This window comes from Ceratotherium simum, unplaced genomic scaffold, assembly GCF_057802395.1.
Source record: "Ceratotherium simum simum isolate JZ-2026a unplaced genomic scaffold, ASM5780239v1 HiC_scaffold_43, whole genome shotgun sequence".
NCBI lineage: Eukaryota > Metazoa > Chordata > Mammalia > Perissodactyla > Rhinocerotidae > Ceratotherium > Ceratotherium simum.
In genome coordinates this window covers 1,455,888-1,474,562 of record NW_028261259.1, presented here as the reverse complement: position 1 = coordinate 1,474,562, position 18,675 = coordinate 1,455,888, and the positions used below count along the sequence as shown (strand labels likewise).

Sequence of the window (18,675 nt, the reverse complement as noted above, 5' to 3'; positions counted from 1 at the left end):
ACCTCTGGATCAGCTTTTATGCCGTGAGAATCATTTCCAGTCCTATCACCCTTGGCTGGCTGTTTATGCGGCTTGTTTTGGCTCACTCTTTGTCTGTAATATCTCTTCTACAGACATGTTGTTGATTTGTTTTCTGGGTAAAAGTAATGGCGCGAGCAAATGGAACTGAAGAGGAAGACTCAGAGGAGAATTTGGGCTCGTTATTATCTGTGATGGGCAGACAGATTAAGTTTGGTAGTGGGCGTGCTAAAATTCAGCGTTCTCAGGTGGTTTGTATCAGCTATACTGACACTTGCCAGAGAGGCGGCACACGGGCGGCCCGTGGCTTAGCGGTTGTAGTCGCGCGCTCCGCTACTGACGGCCCGATTCCGGATCAGTGCGCACCAACTCGCTGCTTCTCATGACCATGCTGAGGCCGCATCCCACATACAGCAACTAGAAGGCTGATGCAACTATGGCGCGATACAAGTATCTGCTGGGGCTTTGGGGAAGAAAACAAAAGGAGGATTGGCAATAGATGTTAGCTCAGAGCACGGTCTTCCTCAGCAGGAAGGAAGATTAGCATGGATGTTAGCTCAGAGGCTGAGTCTCTCTCACAAAAAAAACAAAAAAAAAGTGTGGTGGCACCTTGTAGTAAGATGAGCATAAAGCTGGTAGGGTTGGGAGAAGCGGGTGAGAATTGCAGCTCTCCTGTTTTAGTGGCTGTCAAACCAGTTACTTAACTTCTCTTAGCTCAGTTTCCTCAGCATATGTTAAATGAGGAATAGTGATGCCTACGTGGTAGAATTAAGAATTAAATGAGATAATATATGTGCTTATCAAGATAACTCAATGTGCTAATTACTGGAGCGTAGGTAAGTTTTTAAAGACTTATAATTGTTATTTTTGTTATGATGCTTAGTGATTGTACATGTAAATGTAACAGAGAGGATTTTTATCCAGTGTGAAACTCTAAGTGGTTTAAGTTCTTTTGTACAAAGACGTAAGAGATATATAAAACTGTCATTATGATAAGTATGTAAGATCCTCCCCAAAATTGTGATCAACTGGTACATAGAGATAGTTACTACGAAAAACAGAACCAGAAGGAGGGAGGACACAGGAGGATTAAAAAATATATATATATATGTAATTCGTAGACCATAACCCTTGGCATGTGAGATAAATGGGCTCAAAAGTAATGGGAAATTGGGAGAAAGCAGTGTCTGAGATTTCTGCAGCCAGTTCCAACCAGTCAGATTGTGCTAAGTGAAAACTGTCCTTCATGACTTGAGCTCTAAGTTGTACATATTATCTTAGGAGGCTCAGGGGTGGCGGGTGGCGTGTATCTTTAAGATTAAGCATGACTTTGGTAGGAATAGAACTTTAGTCCTAACCTGCACGTAAGGGGGTTGATGGTACCAAATACATTTGGTGTGTATTTTTAATGTGCTGTCTGCCCTGTCTTCAGCAGAGATTCTGCCTTGCTCTAAATTAACAGGCCCCTCTCTGGGGTCTACCCTCCGTGTGGGATCCTCTTATAAGGAGGCCCATCTTGGAAGTACGCCGGAAGCCCCCAGACTTGAGTTCTAGGCTCCGTGGTCCTCGTCCACGAGGCTGTGGCTGCCTGGCCTCACTGTGATGGAAATGGAAGATGAATTATCTTCAACCTGGCATTTTGCTTTGAAGTTCAAACCAGGATTAGCCGACCCTGGAGGCTATTTTAAGCAAGCTTCTTCATGTGTTCCTTTTATCTTGATGTTTGTCACTAAAGTGTTGTGAAAACTCTGTTCCTATCTGTCATTCATATAAGAGATCTGATAGCCCCACTTCTGATCATTGAAACCCCTCAAGACCTCATTAAATTAGAACTCTATCTGTCCAGATCAGAGTGAAGAAATTCCCTCGCTGCTTCCCCATCACTCCCTCCACCTCCCTCTTTCTTCCTTGGCTCATCTTACATAGATGGCACCCCTAAAGCTTTGGATTTTTTTCAGTACAACTAGTTTCTAACTTGCACTTTTGGATTCCAGCCTGCCTTTTCAAAGCAAATGATGGCCACAGACCCTCGAGCAGCTGCCACAGGGCTGTGTTTCCCCTCTCTCCCCTTTCCAGATAGCTTTCTACTTTCTTTCTGCCCCATCAGCTCGAGGATGGCTGAGAATAACAGTGACTTAATATCTATGGGTTATAACTGGTGATAGGTCCCCAGAGCACTTGGCGTCTTTCATCTCCTTTAGTCCTCACAGCTCCCACTTTGCTCATGAGAAAGTAGGAGACTTCCAAGGGTTACATCATAGTTCCCAGGTCACATGGCTCGTGACCCCAAATCCAGTGATGGTTTGACTCTAAAATGCTCCCTGTGGGGACAAAGGGAAGAGCCGTCTGGTCTGCCTCCTCCCCACCTCCCCAAGCCATGGGAATACCTACCAGCAGTTACTTGGGGTTGCAGATAGCAGAGCTTCAGTAAGGAGTATGCGGTACAGTCCCCCAGGCTGATTGCATCTCCTGGGAGAAACGTCACAAGAGCTGAGTTAGGTTTTATGGCACCAAATTCAATGAGATAATACGTGTAAAAGAACTTTGTAAAACTTTTCCAGCGCTTTGTGCTGCGGCCTGGGGATCTAACTGCTTTTCAATGGAAATACTGAATTTTTGTAATATGGTATTTAACATCCTCTCTGGTGCTTTTTAAAACCAATATCCTCAAGAACTATCAGGTCACTTGATTTGGCTTGACACAAGCGTGCATCATCTTTGGTTACGAGAGCGACAGCTTAAGTGTAGTCTCCCTTCACTTCCTGGCAGCGCCCCATCATCTCCATCTGCTGGGGACACCGGGACTCGCGGCTGCTGATGGCATCAGGACCAGCCCCGTACGTGGTCCGTGTGGAGCACCGCGTGTCCGGCCTGCAGCTGCTGTGCCAGCGCCCTGCGAGAGGACAAGGACTTCAGCAAGCTCACCCTGCCCCCCGCCTCTGCTCCCACCTCTCCACGGCCTTCATCCCCACCATCAAGGTAAAGCCCTTCCACTCACCTTCTCCTCCTTCCTCACTCGTGCTGGCTGCCTGTTCCCGAAGGCTCGCCAAGAGGAGGGCAGAGACAGGGAACACAGGCGAGAGTCCCAGAGCAGGAGCACAGAGTCACTTCTGCTCCTCTGCAAGATGAAGGTGTGCGGCTCCGCAAAGTCCCACCTCGGTCTCCCACGCGCGCAGTCTGTCCCCGGCATCACCCTTAGTGTTCACAAGAGAGTCACCTTGTGTGATAGGCATTAGCTTTCTCATGGCAGAGGCAGTATCCCGAGCATGGCTGCCGTTGTCGTCCTGATGATCAGTCTGCCTTGTTCAGTCCTGACTCCCTGGCAGATGCTGCCGTTATCCCCTCTTGAGAAAGCAGGAAACACGTTCTTAGAAGTGATGTACTTGCTCTGTGGCTCGTTAGGGGAACGGTCAGGATGGGACCCTGTCAATCCTGGGGCCTGCTCTCCTCATCACTGTGCGGAGGGGCGACCCTCACCCAGTCCTCGCTGTCAGCGTCCTCTATGCTGACTGGAGCTTGAGAACTGGTCTGTCGCTATGGTAGTATGTGGACTGGGCCTGCCTGTGGCTCTTCCAGTGTGGGTTCCCCGTTCCCTCTGGCCCTCCGCACGTAGGTTGCTTCCTGTGTTCTCTTTTTTGTTTTCTGTCTCTGCTTCTAAGTATCAGATTGACTTCTTGGTTAATTTTTTCCTAAAACATCCGAGTTTTAGAATCTGTTGTGATATTTTCTTCAAGTTGCTTTACACTCTTGGTTCCACACCAGTGATTCTGGACCCTGGCTGCTTGTTAAAATCGCCTGGGGAGTTTTTAGAACATACACATGCCCAAGCTCACCCCCCAAGATTCCAGTTCCATCGTCTGTGGTGGGATCCGGGCTGAGGTCTCTGAAAGCTGCCAGGAGGTTCTGACGTGCGCCCAGAGTTGGGAGTCATCGTTCCGCACCCGCACAGTTAACCCTCCCGAGCTGCCAGCCAGTGCTCCGCCAGGGTAATCAGTGATGTGCACGCTCTTTTCTCTCCACGTCCTGCCTCCAGCCCCGATTCGGACCCCAACAACATGTGCGACTTTGTCAGCTACCCCTCGGCGGCAATGGCGTCTGCACTGCACCATGAAGCGCACAGAGGCGGCCCGGAGGTGGGCGGCCCGTGCTACCGCGCTCCACCTGGAGAACCTGGGCGGGCTCGTGCCCGTGCTCAGAGGCGGCGCGTCAGCCAGCTGCGGCCGGAGCTCGTCATCACGGACCCGCGGTCAGACAGCAAAGCAGGTGGGCCCCTCGCCAGGGACTGCAGACCCCTCTCGGGGGGGCGGACTAGTATTCCTGACTGCCCACGCAAAGGTAACGCCTATCTGTGAAAGTTTGGCTAGCGTGGAACATCCCTGAAGCTACTCCGTTTCCAAAATCCTACTGAAGTTACCGATTCCCTAAGTGGACTTTCCGACGGGTTTTTGAGAGCGTTCCGTGAGGCTCCGTGTGGCTGGGGCTGTGGGGGGAGGAGACACCGGCTGTCATCAAGGGGAGGCTGGCACGGGCCTTTTGGGAATGGTAGCCTCCTCTTTCAGCTATTTGTCAGGTATCCACTGAGGGCCTTAATGTGCTATTGAGACAGTCGAAACAGTAGTGAGATGCGTCGCTGCCCCACAGAGCGAGTGATAGGATTAAACGTTTCAGACCTTCAGCCTGCTCCTCAGCCTCCTGCTGGGATCCTGCTTCTGCTCTCGCTAAGCCACCCTTAGCTGCTTTTTAGCTGATGACCAAGGACACTTTCTTGCTGGTCCGTAAAGATCTCGCATGACAGTCACTCCCTCCTTCTAAAGACTCTCCTATAGCAATCTTCATGACTCCCTTGCCGTGTTCAGGGTGCTCACTGCGCACCTCTCTCTGGGACCCTAGAGTGTGAGCCTCCAGGGAAGGGACTTTGCTCTTTTTGTTTGTAGTCACAGTCGAGGCCTGTGGCCTCTGTCAGCAGTACCTGCCGGCTCAAACGTTCCCCCGCCTCCCTGTGAAATCTTGCCCGTCACCTAGAGCAGAGTGAGCAGCTGTCCCCTCTGTGCCCATCGCCCCTCAGTCAGTTGAGCTGCTGGTATCCCTCGGGGCACACAGTCCCTGAATCCTGAGGGCCCGGAGGGAGGGAACTGAGTCATCTTTGTATCCCCAGTGCCTGGCAAGCGCCTGACCGTGGGACAACGTGGGTTGAATTAGATTTGTTTTCATTAGTTCATACTTGTTCTCTCCACTTCCCATCTCCTGTTACCTCTCCCGCCCTTTAGACTGGCCTCTCCCCCCATCCTGTCCCTGAAGCCGCTGTGCCGTGTAGCATCACCAGTTAGCCGAGTGTCACGTGCAATGGGCTTTTTCAACCTTGGCCTCAATTGCCCACCTCAGTATTTTACAGTCGATCCACTTGCTGTCTGCTTTTCTTTATTGGAATGCTCCGCATCTGTAGCAACATTCTGCTGTCAGTGTTACCGTGTAAAATTGAAAGCAGTGAAACTATACTTTAAAAATTGGATATTAGTCAGTTATTTCGTCTTTTGAGTCATGTGATGACCTAGTACCAAGAATAGGAGAGGCGAGAAGAATTGGAGGGAGGTAGGGAGGCAGGTGGAAAGGAGGGAGAGGGAAGATTCACAAGGAAGGAAGGCAAAGTGAGAGAAGCCAGAGAGCAGTGCACGTGAACTTAGAAGGAAGTTGCAGTTTCAGGGGAAGAGAGAAGACAGGAGCCATGGCGGTTAGAGATGACTGATGGGGGGACTTGGGAAAGGTCCTGAACCTGAGGCGCATCGCCGGTTCTCAGCGGTCGTTGTCTCTAAGGTTCCTCCCGTGTATGCAGTTTTATAAAACCTGTGCTCGGATTCAGTGTTGACAGGAAGTTATGTGAAGAGCTTGCTTCTGTTCCCCGCTCCCGTGCGTCAATTTCCCACTGAAGAACAGGACAGAAGCAGCGGGGGCTGTGCTGTGGGGACAAGGCTGCAGCCTCCTAAGACCTTGCTTGCGTGGACCTGACCTGAGCGTCCCAGTGCCTGCTTCTCCGTAGTGGTCACATTTGTCAGCTCCTCCCAACACAGGCTGGCCCGGCTGCTAACAGGCCTGTGGGGAAGGAGGTGTTGTGTTTTTATAATGAAAAGGTTGTGAAGCAGAGCAGACAGGCGGGGCGTGTCGGGGGCTGCCTTGTGCACGGTCCTCGGGTCTCCTCTGGTCGTGAAGCAGCGCCGGGCGTCTCTGCTTTCGAGGAGCTCATGATCCCTTTTGGGTGAAAGACAACTTAACACCTGAAAGTTCAATAAAAAGTCAAGATTTAAATACCTCGAGACAAAAATAGATGATGTGTCACAAGGCAGAACATGACTAATTGCCAACCGAGTGGTAGATGTAACCTGGTTCAGAGAGGAGAGGGTTCCTGACTTTGAGAAGCCAGGACTTGCTCATCGTGAGAAGCTGATGAGCTCTCTCAGTCCTCCATGTCGTTTCTCAGATGTGCTCCACGGGGCACCTTCCATGAATTGCCTGGGAGACTTACTTGAATCCAGGCTCCTAGGCCTGCCCCTTAGATTGGTTCAGCATGTTGGGGGCGGCGCCTAGAAATCTGCAACTTAGTGGGGGCCCCAGGGGATTGCTATGCTCTGAAGTTTTTGATCCCCTCTTGTAAATGTCCCCCAAGTAACTTAACAAATGTGTTTCTCAGAATTACCAGTGTGCGTTTTATAATACATAGCATGAATCCCAATAATTTTTGTTTAGCAAATGTTCACAAATTTTCCAAAGGAAATCTTTAGTCAGAGCTTGCTATGGACTGAATTGTGTCCCCCCCAAAATTCACATGTTAAAACGCCAATCCGCAATGTGACTGTATTTTGAGATACAGCTTTTAAGGAAGGTGGGGTCCCAATTGGATAGGATTGATGGCCTTATAAGAAAAGGAAGAGGGAGAGCTCTCTCTTGACACGCACGCGTATACTGAGGAAAGGCCACGTGAGCACACAGCAAGGTGTGCATCCACAAGCCGAGACCCCAGCCAGGCTGGCACTCTGACCTTGGGGCCTGTCAGCCTCTATTATTGCGTGAGCCAACTCCTTATGATCTCTCTCTCTTTTTCTGTATGTGTGTGTACATGTATTTGCCTCCTATTGGTTCTGTTTCTCTGGAGAACCCTGACTAACACAGATTTTAGTACTAAGAAGTGGAGAACTACTGTAACAAATACCTATAATGTGGAAGCAACTTTGGAACTGGGTCATGGGTCGAGGCTGGAAGGGTTTTGAGGTACACGTTAGAAATATGGATATTAGGGCCATGTCTGGTGAGGTCTCAGACAGAAATGAGGAACATGTTATTAGAAACTGGAGGAAGGCGATCCTTGTTGTAAAGTGGCACAGAACTTGGCTGAACTGTGTTCTAGTGTTTTGTAGAAGATAAAACTTGCAAGCAAATGAAATTGGATATTTGAGAGATTTCTAAGTAGTTTTGGAGGATTGGCTTGGTTCTTCCTAACTGCTTATAGTAAAATGAGAGAGGAGAGAGACAGACTGAAGAAGGAACTGTTAAGCAAAAAGGAACCAGAACTTGGAGATTTGGAAAGTCCTCAGCCTGTCCATACGGGCCGAGAGCGAAGGAAGGCTGTTGACTTCCTGGATTTGACAGGGACAGGATGATGGAGCTGGTCGGCTAGGAACATGCACTATTCCTCAAGAGGGAAAAATGACCCCCAAAGCGATTCAGAGGTCATCAGGGCCACTGCCTCAATTATAGCAGGCCAGACAGCCTCCACCCGGAGCCTTGAGGACAAGACCCCAGCCCCGCAGAGCCGTGGGGACCCTCACCTCGAGCTGTGGGGTGACACTGCCACCCCAGTGGGCCTGGAGGGCAGAGTATTGAACCAAAGAGGGTTATTCTCAAGCCTTAAGGTCTAGAAATTCGCCTTACTAGGCTTTGGACTTGCCTGGGGTCCTTCCTTCTCTCCTGTGTCTCCCTTTGGGATGAGAATGTCACCCTGTGCCTGGCATGCTGCCATCTTGTGTGTTTTGGAAGCACGTAACTTGTCTGGGTTCACAGGTTCACAGCTGGAAGGGAGTTTTGCCTCAGTGTGAGTCGTATCTCGGCTCTCACCCATTTCTGATTGAGGTGATATTTAGATGAGACTCTGGATTTTAGACATTAGTGTTAATGTTGGAGTGAGTTAAGACTTTTGGGAGTGTTGGGATGGAATGAATGTATTTTGCGTGGGAGAAGAATATGAATGAGGGGGCAACCAGGGACAGAATGTATGGACTGAATTGTGTCCACCCCACAGGTTCATATGGTGAAGCTCTAACCCCCATGTGACTGTATTTGGAGACAGAGCTTTTAGGGGGGTGATTATGGTTAAATGAAGCTGTAAGGGTGGGATCCTAATCCAGTAGGATTGGTGGCTTTGTAAGAAGAGGAAGAGAGATCTCTCCGCACACACACACACACACACACACACAGGCTGAGGAAAGCCCACGTGAGGACACAGTGAGAGGGTGGCCATCTGCAGGCCAGGAGGACAGCCCTCACCAGAATCTGGCATGCTGGCACCCTGATCTCGGACTTCCAGCCTCCCAAACTGTGAGAAATAAATTTCTCTTGTTTAAGCCACCTGGTCTGTGGTATTTTTTTTATGGTAGCCCAAGCAGACTAAGACAGAACTTTTATTTAAAAGCTTTGAAACTGTGCTTAAAGATTTTTTTAAAATTCTAAAAAGATACCTGATTTGGGTTGTGTGTTTTGAAAAGGCCTCAACCCAGATGAAATAAGCGTATTCTTGCAAACTGACAAAACTGGGATGTGAAGCCCCAAACAGTACAGTTCAGCCTTCTGTTCTCAAAGAGGAATCTCTGCTTACGTTTTTCTACAACTTGTATGTTTCTTCCAGAATTTTCATGATAAATTAATGACACAGAATCTCTAGAAATAAGAGGTACAGATGTCCATCACCCCCAGGCTCCCTGGGTCTTACTCTGACGTGCTGCACTGAATTTCTAGTTGTTGATGACAGGGAGCAGAGTGATGAGCCTCCAAGTGTGTAACTGTAACACTGAACAAGCAGGACTTGGGGCTTGTCTCAGAAAGCAACTCCCTTCTTCTCACGCCGCCCCCTTTAAGTCCGTTCTATGGGGAAGTCCTTCTGCTCCTGGGCAAGTGGGTCTCAGCCCTGGCTGCTCATGGGAATCACCGGGGAGCCTTAAAAATCAACAGTGCCCGCGTCCACTCCCAGGATCCTGCTGCAGTTAGTCTGGGGTGCAGCCAGGTGGCAGGGAGAGACCTCGTTTTTCTTTCAGGAAGCATTTATCGAGTCTCTGCGTTGTTCTGGTCTCTAGAGTTACAGCAGGAGGCGAGACAGGCAACTCTCCTTCCACTAGTTGGGGAGACAGACAATAAAATAAAAGTGGTTATGAATGCTTATGCCCCCCTAAATTCATATGTTATAATCCTGATGCCCAGTGTGATGGAATTAGGAGGTGGGGCCTTTGGAGGTGATTAGGTTATGAGGGCCAGACCTTTATAATCATGAGATTATTGCCTTATAAAAGTGGCTCCAGAAAGTAGCCCCTTCTGCTATGTGAGGACACAGCAAGAAGTCAGCCGTCTGCCAACCCCAAAGAGGGCCGTGACCAGAACCCCACCATGCAGGCACCCTGATCCCGGAATTCCAGCCTCCCCACTGTGAGACGTAAATTTCTATTGTTTATAAGCCATCCAGTCTGTGGTATTTTGGTATAGCAGCCCACACAGACTAAGACGTGAGTAAAGGAAAAAAGCAAAGGGTATGACATCCAGCAATTACAAAACCCCGGCATCAGCAAGTCGATCAGGAGTTGAGTGGACAATACATTACTGACTTTCCTCAGGTCGGTGAACTGGCTCTGTGCTCGTGAACACAGGGGAAGCATTCTGTGGGCTTACATGCATTTTGGAATCGTGGCCAAGCTTCCTTTGATCTAGGGCTCCTAAGTTAAATAATGTAAAGCACTGCTCGGGGCGTGTGAATTAAGCCTCTTTATTTGATGGCACTCAGATGCACACCACTCCAGCTTGCTGGATTCACGAGTCGTGCCTTCTGATTCAGGAAGTAGCTGACGAAGAGGCTGATGTAGTGACACCGATCGGGCGTCAGCTAGTCTCCTTCCAAGTAGCACGCCAAGTTGTTCTGCTCTGCCTCCAGGGCCCTCAGAGAGGCCCTGTTCACAGATGTCACCTCCACACAGATGTCACCTCCACGTGTTCAGAAACAGAGATTAGTTTGGATTACAAACTCATTCTTTCAAATGTAAACAGCCCTTTTGGATGGTAAAATCGCTCATAGTCTATAAATTATTTCATTGTGATTGAATGATGCAGCTTCTTTATTGCCTGGCAAGGCTCTTGGAGCCTTGAGGGAATGAGGCTTTTGTCAGCAAAACAAAGTGATTTTGAAGAATGAGCTACTTCCGGTGAGGGCAGACCTGGGGTGGGGCAGAGCAGGGTTTGGCTGGTGAAGGGATGTGAGGGGATGTGAGGCCGTGTGAGGAAGGCAGCAAAGGAGAAGGGGTTTTGAGGAGGATGTTAAACATGGACTTCGTCTACTCTGCAGTTTTGTGATGGCCCCGTTGCTGTGTCTGTCGTCTTCTGCCTTGGGGCCTCTAATCTTCTACCTAATGGCCAATTGACAAGGTTGTTTTGAGTGGCTTCCACGCAGGCACCCTCAGGAGAACCCAAAGCTCCCACTGAAAGTCCTGCCACACAGGTCTTCTTCCAGCCGTTGCTCGAAGCAGGCAGGCACCTCTAGCAGGTGGAATAGCCACCCCCCCACACACAAGCATCCTTGTGGCGGTTCCAGGAGACGGTTCTGACACGCCAGACATAAACTTCTCGGAGTCCCTGAAATGGACCTGACTCTGCCAGGTCTTGAGTCCAGAGCAGGCCCAGAACCAACAAGGGCCTTCCCCGGTCCCAGGGTGGAAGCAGGTTCTGGGGGAGTCAGTGAGTCAGCAAGCCCCTTGCCCGGCCTGGGTTCCCAGGCTGCCCGTGTGAACCCAGATGGAGCCTGGTGTGTGGTGAGGCACAATAGCGCAGCTGTTTTGTTGCCAGGTTTGGCACAGTAAACAGTGCCAGACTGTTGTACATTCCAGAGGCATTAAAATTCCACGCCCATTTGCTAACCGTAGAAGTAATGGATTACTTTTGCTTAGAAAATATAATGGCATAAAAATGTAAAAGGAAGACAATTCTCTGCTCCTTTCTGCTTCAACCTGTAGACTTCAAACGGTGGCCTATAGGGTCAGGCTGTCCTTAGTTCCTAGTAATGATCGTCGTGAGGGTCTAACTGATGTCACTTCCCTAAAATCTACTGCTTGGTATCTTACCAGATGAAATCTGTGGAAACAGCTTGATTTCTACCATGATCGACAGCTGCAACTGCTCAGACTCCAGTGACATCAAACTGAGTGACGACTGGGCTGCCAAGAAATCTCCCAAAATCTCCCGAGCTAGCAAATCACCCAAACTCCCAAGGTAATCTTGGTCTGTAGGGGCGTGCTCCCTTTTTGAGCCTCTAGAGGTGTGTCTGTGTTGTGTCTGCAGCAGAATGCCATTAACCCACACCAGAGGAGCATAGCAAGAGGCAATCCAAGTCTGTCGTCTGGAAGATCTGCCTGTGATAATGATAGCTTTCCTTTACTCTTCCCTTCAGGATAGCAAAAGATCCCCAGGAAGAAGTTTGCTGAACCCTCAGAACTTCTAGGGGTCAGCATTGGTGGTGGGTGGCAGGGGTGGCCGTAGCTTTCTGGCTTACTTGTTTTTATTTCTGGTCTGAGAAAAGTACGACAGAGATTTTACAGTGTATGTAATGTGTTGAAAGGAATGCCGAATTAAATGCCTTTGATGCTGTAATTGGAAAAAATAGTATTCTAAAAAAATTGTTTGGGGGGCCGGCCCAGTGGCATAGGGGTTAAGTTCATGTGCTCTGCTTTGGCAGCCAGGAGTTCCTGAGTTCGGATCCCGGGCGCAGACCAATGTGCCGCTTGTCAAGCCATGCTGTGGTGGCGTCCCATATAAAGTGGAGGAAGATGGGCACAGATGTTAGCCCAGGGTATCTTCCTCAGCAAAAAAATAAAGAAGAGGATTGGCATCAGATGTTAGCTCAGGGCTGATCTTCTTCACAAACACAAAAAAATTTCTCTCCTAAGGGTTTGGCCTAAAGAGTGGCAAAAAGCTAAAAGCAGATGGAAGGGCCTGCAGTGTCATAGATAAAAAACCCTGCCTTGCTTGTCCTGACCCTGCCACCGAGGGCTCTGTAACCTCAGAATGTAACATTGATCCATGACCTGGAGACCAGTTTCCTTGTCTATGAAGTTAAAGGGTGGAGCAGATCTTCGCTAAGATCCTTCTAGCTCTAAAATTCTTGATGCTGTGTGAAATGAAGGTCTAATGTACGTGCAGATACGTACCTGCCCAGATTGTAAACACATAATGCATCGTGCAATTGGTAAACCAGTGTATTCACCACCCAGTTGAAGATAAAGAATATTTCCATCATCCCGGAAAGTTCCCTTGTACTTTTTCCCATTCGATACCCACTCCCTAGAGTAATCACTGTTCTAACTTCTGTCAGCATAGATTAGTTTTGCTTCCTCTTGAGCTTCATATAAATGGTGTCAAACCACATGTCCTATTTTCTTATTTGGCTTTTTTTAATCAACATAATGACTGTGAGACTCATTCATGTTGTTGCGTGTATCAACAGTTTTTCTTTTTTGCTCTGTGGAATTCCATTGTAATGAATATACTAGAATTTGTTTATTCCGGTTACCGATTGGATATTTGGTAGTTTCAGTTTGGGGCTATCATGAATAAAACCATTGTAGACATTCTTCTACAAGACTTTCTATGGAGCGTATCGCTCGTTTATCTCAGGCATATGCTTAGGAGTCCGTTGAAGGGCCGCGGGGTAGCCGTGTGTTCAAGTTTATTGGAAACTGCCAAACAGTATTCCAAGGTGCCTGTTGTACCATTTTAAATTCCCACCAGCAGTATATGAGAGTTCTAGCTGCTTCCATCCTCACCTACAGAGTATTGTCATTTTTTAAAAATAATTTTATCCATTCTGGTAGGTGTATAGTGGTATCTCATGGTAGTTTAATCCTAATATCTTCAATGATTGATGATGCTAAACAGCTTTTTATGTTTATTGGCCATTTGGATATCTTCTTTTGTGAAGTGTCTGTTCAAGTCTTTTGCACCTTTTTTTTTTGTGAGGAAGACCAGCCCTGAGCTAACATCCGATGCCAATCCTCCTCTTTTTGCTGAGGAAGACTGGGCCTGGGCTAACATCCATGCCCATCTTCCTCTGCTTCACATGGGACGCCGCCACAGCATGGCTTCATAAGCAATGCGTCGGTCCACACCTGGGATCCAAACCTTTGAACCCCGGGCCACCAAAGCGGAGCGCGTGAACTTAACCACTACACCACTGGGCCAGCCCTTGCCCATTTTTATTGAGTTGTTTTCTCTTATTTAGAGTTGTAGGAGTTTTCATGTATTCTGGCTATGAGTCCTTTAGCAGATATATGGATTGCTGTATAGTCTAACGTGAATTTCTTCTTTTATGATTAGCACTTTTCGTGTGCTGTTTAGGAAATGCTTTTGTCCTGTTTTGTCTACCCTAAGATCATGAGACATTCTTCTGTTCTCTTCTACAAGCTTTATAGTTTTAGCCTTCACACTTAAATCTCGGATTAATTTTACACCTCAGATTAATTTTTGTGTATGGTCTGAGTTAGGGGTAAACGTTCATTTTTTTCCCATATAGATATCCAGATATCCAGCAATCTGTTCGATTTATTTTTTTCATCTTTATTCTAGGCTTGTTAAAATTGCAAATAAAATTATGAACTTTTCTACACTTTTACAGTGTTTTGGCTTTTCCCATTGCGTAAGGAGAAGAGGACATTTAATACATAAGCAACCAAATCTTTCACCTGTAAATGTCCCTGGAAAGCTCCCGGATGTTGCGGTCTCTGGAGCTGGTCCTCTTTGCTTCCGTCTTTCTCAGTGTTGAGTGCCCCTACGCAGCAGCCAGGCCAGTTGTCCTCGCTCAGAGCTTTAACCAGCTCGGTCCCCCTGTCCTCCCACACTTCGGGAGCCCTAGGTGTCTTATCAAGCTCTCAAGCAGTATCTGTGAGGCTTAATGCTTTTCTTTCATGGAATGTCATCAACCTTACCATATTCACTTTTATAACGCTCTCTTTGGGGTAGACTGCCGTTAAACACGTGTGTCCCCATGTTATAAACAAAGGAACTGAGGACCAGAAATATAACATAGGATCAAAAGGCAGCAGAAAAACTTAGATCCACTGATTTGATGTCAATATTGCATGGGGGAGATGCTAGATAAGTCTGTTGACATCCCAGCACTGTGTTAGGAACTATAAAGCCATTGTGGACTTAGGTGAGAAACGCCTCTCCACCCGCCACTTTCCTCAGGACGAATTTTGCAGACCCCTGGCAGAAGACATGTGGACAATTCCAAACTTACTATTAGTCAGTAGAAAGTTTTCAGTAGAAAGTTAATTCTCTGAGGTTCTTTACAAATGAATTGCTCGATTGAACCTCACTATATTGTTGAATATATATCATTCGATATGCAGTTCTGTCCTTCTTTCCTCGTGTTCATAAGGCAGAAGCAGGCGGGCGGGGCCTGGGTAAATTAAGGGACCTGGCCCCTGGGAGTGGCACATCCACGGTGACTGGTGGACAGTGAAGCGAGTGCCAGGAGTGCAGGCGCCATCCCCACCGGGGCGCCTGACCCTCGGGGCCTTGCCTCCGCAGGATCAACATTGAGGCTCGGAAGTCCCCCAAGCTGTCCCGGGCGGCGCAGGAGATCTCCAGGTCTCCACGGTTGCCGATGCGCAAGCCCTCCATTGGCTCGCCCAGCCTGACGCGAAGAGAGTTTCCCTTTGAAGACATCACTCAGGTAGTGTCGGCTTTCGGTGGTCCCCTGATCCAACGCTCCGCTCCCCTCCTCAGTGTGTGCTTGATGGCCGCTGAACCCTCGGTCCCCCCTCTCCGTGCCTGTCACTGCAGTTGCAGACACAGACGTAGAGAACTAGAGCCTGTCTGCCCTCCTCCATGCCCCGTCACCTCCACATCCTGAGGGGCCTCCTTCCCACCTCAGGCATCCCCCTGTTGCCACAGGAATCTCCTCACAGGTAGCTCTGGTTGAGACACAGCCACACTTCTCACCTCTGCTCCCTCAAGCCGCTTCTGAGCCTTCAGTAACTCTAGTGTCGGCAAGAGCCAATCCCTGGTCACAGCCCCACTGCCTGGCCTGGCCTGTCTTTCCCTCCTGTCCTCCTCGACGCCCCCTCCTCTCCAGGTGCCAGAGCCACACTGTTGACTCACCTCTTCCCGCCTTTGTGCCTTTGCCCTGCCTGGGTAACCCGCTCCATCTCCTCACCCTCCTTTCTGCCCACGTGCTTCCAGATAGAACTTCCCCTCTGTCGTGAAGGCCTCCTGCCCTGGCTCAGCCACAGTAATCCCAGAGCATCTTGTTTGTAACTCCCTTAGGACATTTCTCAGTCACTTCCTTGTATATAAATAATTACAGGCCTTCTCTCCTCCATTAGGTTCTAAGCTCTTTGAGGAGCTGTATTTTATTCATTTTTATTATTGCCCTTCCACACACACACACACACACACACTCATGCATGGTTTGGGCATAGTGATAACTTCTTAAATTTTTAAAAATTTGATTGAATAAGAAACAGATAATTGGGTAGTTTTGGGATATACTGGGATCAGTGCAGCTGATGTTTCCAGGAGAAATATCAAGGATGAAAATGGGTTCAGAGCCAGGTGCTCTCTCTGGTTCAGTGACTGGGAGGAAGGAGAGGTAAAGAAAAAAGTGCCCAAATCACTTTTGTGCCTTTTTAACCTACACACATGTGGACACACCGGGACACACCCGCCCCCACTCCCAACCTGAGAATGACAGCTCGCTGAGCCACCACTTGCAAATGGGCGCCTGACATGCTGTAGGCAGCTTCTGGTCTTAAAAACAGTGGAATGACAGAGAGCGAATATTTCTGGCAGTGCCCACGTGTGGCTTTTTAAGCAAAAAGTGTTAACATCCTTACTTCTTGAGTGACCAATAGAAAATATGGAAATAGACTGTGATTTTTCTCCTTTTTTCCCCACAGCACAACTATCGTGCTCAGGTCACGTCTAATATCTGGGGAACCAAATTTAAGATTGTGGGCGTGGCTGCTGTCCTGCCAGCCAAGCTCGGTGCAGGTAAAAACTGCGTCCTGTCCTCTGCCCACTGTCCCGGTTGGAACTCAGGCTGAACAAGCAATTTCAACCTTTGGTGGCCTAATGTAGAAAATGAGCTCTTATGACACCAAAAGATGAGCATGTATTTTACCTGCAAAGTTTGACTCTAGCCACTCTGATTTCACAAAAATTAGAATTATCACTCAAATAGTTTTTTGGCCAGTGGTGTTTTCGTTTTTTTATACAAGCCCTGACTTACAAAAATGACAAAATAGCCGAAGTCTCTATCAAAGCTCTTATAGGCTTCTGGTCACTTTGATTTCTGGCCTTTTACTGTGGACAGATTTTGGTACCAGTGTCTTTAGGTTCTTGAGTCAGAAGAAACTCCTGAAGAAAGTCAAGAAGAAAGTGTTCAAGACCTTAAGAAGAAGTTGGCTGACTGTTAGTACAGTTCTTAGTGGTAAATCTTTTTGGATTTCATTTCTAAGTACCAGATAAATATCCTCTCCATGAGAAGTTTGAGACAACGAGGAAAATGGAACCCAGGGAGAACCAGGCTGGGCAGAACCCAGAATTTGCCTTCTCTTCTGTATCTGCTTGAATGACTGGCGATGTCATATTTACTAGGGGACCGTGAAGAAGTGAAATGACAGAAGGTCCTTTTCAAAGCAGCTTCATCCTAATGGCCACATCCCTGTGTGGGCTAAGGGCCTGTGTTGTCCCCCACCTTGCTTTCACGTTGTCTGATCATCTAACACGCTTTGCGTCTCTCTAGAAGTCCAGCTTAGCCAGTGGGGTTCACCAGTGGCTGGTGGCCCCATCTTGAATGTGGTCTGTGTAACCTACCAAAAATAGTTTCTGAAAAATTCTGGATCTGCCCATTAGAGTTGTTTCCAGACACAGTTAGATCACTTTAAAACAAATAATTCTTGCAAAGCAGATGTTAAAAGACCTGTTGCTGTGTATGCATCTTCAGAGACATTAAATGGTGCTGCATTTGGATTTTTCATTTTGAGGTTTCTCAGCTCAAAGGAAAAAAGAATAAAAGTAAAACATAAAACTGACTTGAAATAACAATAGACAATCCCATTCACATAATGGAAAGAAATCTCTCATGTTTTCAACAGCCAGGAAACCCTCTCATGACCACAAAAGCCTGTTCTTCAGTAATTCAGCAGCACCCTCATGATATGTATGGTGATTCTAATAACCACTGTGTGAGAGGCATGGTTACCCCACACCTGTAATCTGAGAATTTAGCCATCTGCCTACAGCAAATGTTGAAAAAAGGAATGGGCGTGCACCTATGCTCAGCAAGGTCTTCTCATTCTGCCCTTAGTTCTTGGATGTTGAGTAGATCCATAAAGAAGTCAAGGAGGACCTTAAGATGGGAGGGCCTGTGTTAGGAATCTCAGTGCCCAAGACAAAAGCTTGGTGTGTGACTACTTGGTGAAATCATTGTCCCTAATCGTTGACCTTTTTAAAAGAACATTTTCATTTGTCAAGCTAAAAAGAATTTTCCACGTGATCCTACTAGAGAGAAGAAATTAACTCTTGGATTCTAGAGGGTTTGTTACATATGGCGCCCTATTAAATAATCTTTGACACTCTGTTAGATTCAAAAAGTGAGTGCTGTTGAATATTTTATATTGAATAATTGGATAATTACATTGAATAATTTGTTTCCTTCAATTAGAATGATCAGGCTCATGAAATTTTTGTGTTTTTAATTTTTTGCATTTCTTAATTTTAAAAATGTGGAATAAATTCAAAATTCAAAAGATTTAAAAGAATATACAGTAAAAATCTTTCTTATCCTCACCCCCAACCACCTAGTTTTTTTCCCTGGAGGCAACTGATATTATTTTTTAAATCCCTCCTGAGATTTTTAATTTTACATCCTTTTGTCAATCTGAACGACAAAGAATAGCACTTTGTGCATTAATTCTTAAGCTATATGGAACCATCCAGGAATTTTGGGATAAAATTCAAGCGCTCTCTTTTGTCAGGCAAGAGAGATGAAAACATGAATAAGACCTGTAATAACCCCTGGATTGGAAAAAGTCGTCTCGAAGCCCACTCGAAGTCCAAGCAGCAGCCTTACGCAGGTGCTTCAGAGAAGAAGGCCTGGAGCTGCCTGGGAATGTAGCCCAGTCAGCCACACCAGGCTGTGAGGTGACAGCCCTGCTTGGGTAGAACTAGCTCATCTTAATAAAAATAAGAATAAGAATAATTGAAGAACCTCTACCACACTTATCTCACGGCAAAGTATTAAACATAAAGAGAAAGTTGGCGGGACAATTTCATCCTGATTGTAACCTGTTAGCAAACTTAAATTCAGATTCATTATTTTCCCAACTTGTTTTGTCTTCTCTAAATATTTTAGTTGCA

General features: G+C 47.3%; 2 protein-coding genes and 1 long non-coding RNA gene across 3 annotated transcripts in view; 2 read left to right on the top strand and 1 right to left on the bottom strand.

The window, feature by feature from the left end:
• The window catches only part of LOC147911341 (ral guanine nucleotide dissociation stimulator-like), a 235,968-nt gene that overhangs the window by 65,004 nt on the left and 152,289 nt on the right, over positions 1-18,675 (top strand). The window lies entirely within an intron of this gene.
• On the bottom strand, positions 2,410-3,949 carry LOC147911345 (uncharacterized). The gene is made up of 3 exons (XR_015550854.1): positions 3,017-3,949; positions 2,745-2,911; positions 2,410-2,487 (listed from the first exon to the last, which is right to left on the bottom strand). It is a non-coding gene; the product is annotated as an uncharacterized LOC147911345 (long non-coding RNA).
• Positions 11,258-16,358, top strand: LOC147911344 (tubby-related protein 4-like). The gene is made up of 3 exons (XM_087428004.1): positions 11,258-11,526; positions 14,842-14,986; positions 16,212-16,358. The coding sequence occupies exons 1-3, from the start codon at positions 11,414-11,416 to the stop codon at positions 16,356-16,358; spliced, it is 405 nt and encodes a 134-aa protein (XP_087284130.1). The 5' UTR covers positions 11,258-11,413.

What these genes read in the sequence shown, in the direction of transcription:
- LOC147911344 (XM_087428004.1), top strand. Translation starts at nt 11,414, where the DNA reads ATGATCGACAGCTGCAACTGCTCAGACTCCAGTGACATCAAACTGAGT. An exon ending in AAATCACCCAAACTCCCAAG is followed by an intron (nt 11,527 to 14,841) that starts GTAATCTTGGTC and finishes TTGCCTCCGCAG; the next exon opens with GATCAACATTGAGGCTCGGA. An exon ending in CCTTTGAAGACATCACTCAG is followed by an intron (nt 14,987 to 16,211) that starts GTAGTGTCGGCT and finishes TTTTCCCCACAG; the next exon opens with CACAACTATCGTGCTCAGGT.